At 35.0% G+C, this 3,322-nt stretch overlaps 1 protein-coding gene across 1 annotated transcript; it reads left to right on the forward strand.

Moving 5' to 3' along the window:
• The first annotated feature begins 948 nt into the window (after window positions 1-948).
• Window positions 949-1,958, forward strand: LOC112997827 (pentatricopeptide repeat-containing protein At4g02750). Its single transcript, XM_026123907.1, has 4 exons — window positions 949-995; window positions 1,079-1,306; window positions 1,383-1,570; window positions 1,666-1,958. Exons 1-4 carry the CDS (start codon window positions 949-951, stop codon window positions 1,956-1,958), a joined length of 756 nt encoding a protein of 251 aa, XP_025979692.1.
• The last annotated feature ends 1,364 nt before the right edge of the window (window positions 1,959-3,322 follow it).

Below are 3,322 nucleotides of genomic sequence, written 5' to 3' on the forward strand. Positions count from 1 at the left end.
AAACCATTCAATTTAAATAATATAATGATGTAAATAAAACATCAATAATATGAAATAAATACTACCTTAATATTTCTGTTTAAATTTTACTTATATATATATATTATTTTTTATTTGATTGTTTTAAATTATGTTTTATGAAAATAATAAAAAATATTTTTTAAATATTTCATTAAATTCAACATAATTCACGGTAAATTATTTAAAATAATAATTAAGGAATAAATTAAGAAGTAAATTTTTATACAAAAATATATAATGAAATATGCACAATTAAGTGTAATAAATTTACATTTGTTAAGGGAGGTGAGTGCAGAATTTAATACAAAAAGGGATGACAGTATAACACTTGCATAGTTCAAGGGTGATAGTGTAAATGATATTTTGGTCATATGTTTTTTAACATAATTTAATGGAACTTTAACGATTTTTTCTTAAAAATAGAGCATAGAAGTGTAATATTTGAATCTATTAAAAAGAAGAGTGCATTTTTTAACATAAGAGATGAGAGGCACTGTTGGTGTTTAATGAGATGTGCTTGCTGGGTGTTAAGAGTAATGAGTTTACCTTCCCCAGTGTGCTTAAGGCATGTTCAATGAAGAGGGATCTAAACATGGGTAGGAAGGTTCATGGGATGGCTGTTGTCATAGGGTTTGAGTCTGATGGGTTTGTTGTTAACATTTTGGTTGTTATGTATGCCAAGTGTTGTCTGCTAGCTGATTCTAGGAGGTTGTTTGGTGGAATTGTGGAGCAAAATGTTGTTTCGTGGAATGCCATGTTCTCTTGTTATGTGCAAAGTGAGTCGTGTGGTGAGGCTGTGGGCTCGTTTAAGGAAATGGTGAGGAGTGGAATAGGGCCTAATGAATTCAGCATTTCCATCATATTGAATGCCTGTGCAAGGTTGCAGGATGGCAGTCTAGAAAGGACGGTTCGTGGATTATGCTAAAGATGGGGCTTAATTTGGATCAGTTTTCTGAGAATGTATTCGTTGACATGTATTCTAAAGTAGGGGAGATAGAAGGTGCGTTTACTGTTTTTCAGGACATTGCACACCCTGATGTTGTTTCTTGGAATGCAGTTATTGGCTTATTGCTGGTTGTGTTCTTCACAATCGTAATGATTTAGCTTTGATGCTGTTGGATGAGATGAAAGGCTCAGGAACTCATCCGAATATGTTTACGCTATCAAGTGCTTTAAAGGCCTGTGCTACTATGGGGTTCAAGGAGTTGGGTAGACAGTTACATTCTAGTTTGATAAAGATGGATGCTGACTCAGATTTGTTTGCTGCTGTTGGAGTTGTACATATGTATTCCACGTGTGAAATGATGGATGATGCAAGAAGAGCAAGATGCAGATATCAAGCCAGATCCATTTATCTGCAGTTTTCTTTTAAATGTTTGTGGAAATTTATTTGCATATGCTGATCGTGCCTTTTCTGAGATACCTAATAGAGGAATAGTCTCATGGTCTGCAATGATTGGAGGATATGCTCAGCATGGCCATGGTAAAGAGGCTCTTCAATTGTTCAATCAAATGCTTAGAGATGGTGTCACCCAACCATATTACTTTGGTAAATGAGGGAAAACAACATTTTGTAAAAATGGAGGAAATGTTTGGGAACACAAGAGAATTATGCTTGCATGATTGATCTCCTTGGACGATCAGGGAAATTAAATGAAGCAGTGGAGCTTGTAAACTCCATTCCATTTGAGGCTGATGGCTCAGTTTGGGGGGCACTTCTTGGAGCTGCAAGAATCCATAAAAATATAGAACTCGGTCAGAAAGCTGCAGAGATGCTTTTTGATCTTGAGCCAGAGAAATCTGGTACGCATGTTCTCCTTGCAAACATCTATGCCTCTGCAGGGATATGGGAAAATGTTGCTAAGGTTAGAAAGCTTATGAAAGACAACAAGGTGAAGAAGGAGCCTGGAATGAGTTGGAACGAGATCAAAGACTAGGTATACACTTTCATTGTTGGAGACAGAAGTCATTCTAGAAGTGATGAAATATATGCTAAACTGGATCAGTTGGGTGATCTACTAAGTAAAGCTGGATATAGTCCCATTGTAGAGATTTATATACATAATGTGAACAAAAGAGAAAAGGAGAAGCTCTTATATCACCATAGTGAGAAACTTGCTGTAGCCTTTGCATTAATTGCTACGGCACCCGGAGCCCTTACCAGGGTGAAGAAGAATCTACGAATTTGTGTTGACTGCCACACCTTTCTCAAATACGTAAGTAAAATTGATTCAAGAGAAATTGTTGTCAGAGATATTAATAGATTCCATCATTTTAAAGATGGATCACGTTCCTGTGGTGATTATTGGTAATATTATCAAGATGGTTCATTCTTTCAGATTAACAAAATATAAAGATTCTTTACCTTTACCACTGCAACTGCTTCATGACTAAAGTGGGTATGTTGATTGAAACACACAGTGATGGTAAAATTACTTAGATGTCGAAAATTCAATTTACTTGAGGTTCATTATTTCCCTATAATTTCCACTGGATTCATGTTGGAGAAATTTAAGTAAAAGGGAAGAATGATGAAAGAGATTGGTTAATGAGCGTGAGCTTAGATGTTGTCGTAAATTGTGATCATCAGTTCATGCCAAGGAAACCACTAGATTTATGCCTTCAACTTGTTGATTCCTATATTGATTAAAGGCTGGAGTTTGACATTTGATTTCTTGTCTGACACGAAGGCTACTCTGGCATGATTTTAGTGATTTTAGTTTCTGCTGAACTGATTCTTTATCTCATTCAACTTACTTGACATTTGGTGTTTAATGCACCTTCTGACCCCATTTTCCAACTGGAGATGTTTGGTGCATGTTTGGCTGGATTCATGATGAGAGTCCTTCTTTCATGGATCACAATTCAGCATCTTAATAGACTTAAAACTAAAGGAAAATTTTGTAGAAGAAAAAGGAAAAGCGGATTGAGGTGAGAAATGAAAATGCATAACACCATAGTCCTTAAGGATCGATAGGGTGAGGAGAATTCACCACAAAGAATAGGAATTCTTTGATAAGAATTTATGGTTCTACACAAGAACCAAAAGAGAATAATTCCCTCACACTTAGCACAAAACTAAATTTTGATTTCATCCAAATCTAAGTCTCCTTCGTTGATAAAATTGTGAGGTACATATAATTGTCCTAAGGCATACCAAGAGTCCTTAATTATAATGAACTCCTAATGATAGTAATTATTTAAAGTTAGTGGCCTATTAATTTGCTAGCAAGCCAACAACCACTTGTATTATGCCATATTAAATATTTACAATTTATTTGAGAAAAATAAAATTAGATAA

The sequence above is a fragment of the Glycine max genome, chromosome 9 (genome assembly GCF_000004515.6).
Source record: "Glycine max cultivar Williams 82 chromosome 9, Glycine_max_v4.0, whole genome shotgun sequence".
NCBI lineage: Eukaryota > Viridiplantae > Streptophyta > Magnoliopsida > Fabales > Fabaceae > Glycine > Glycine max.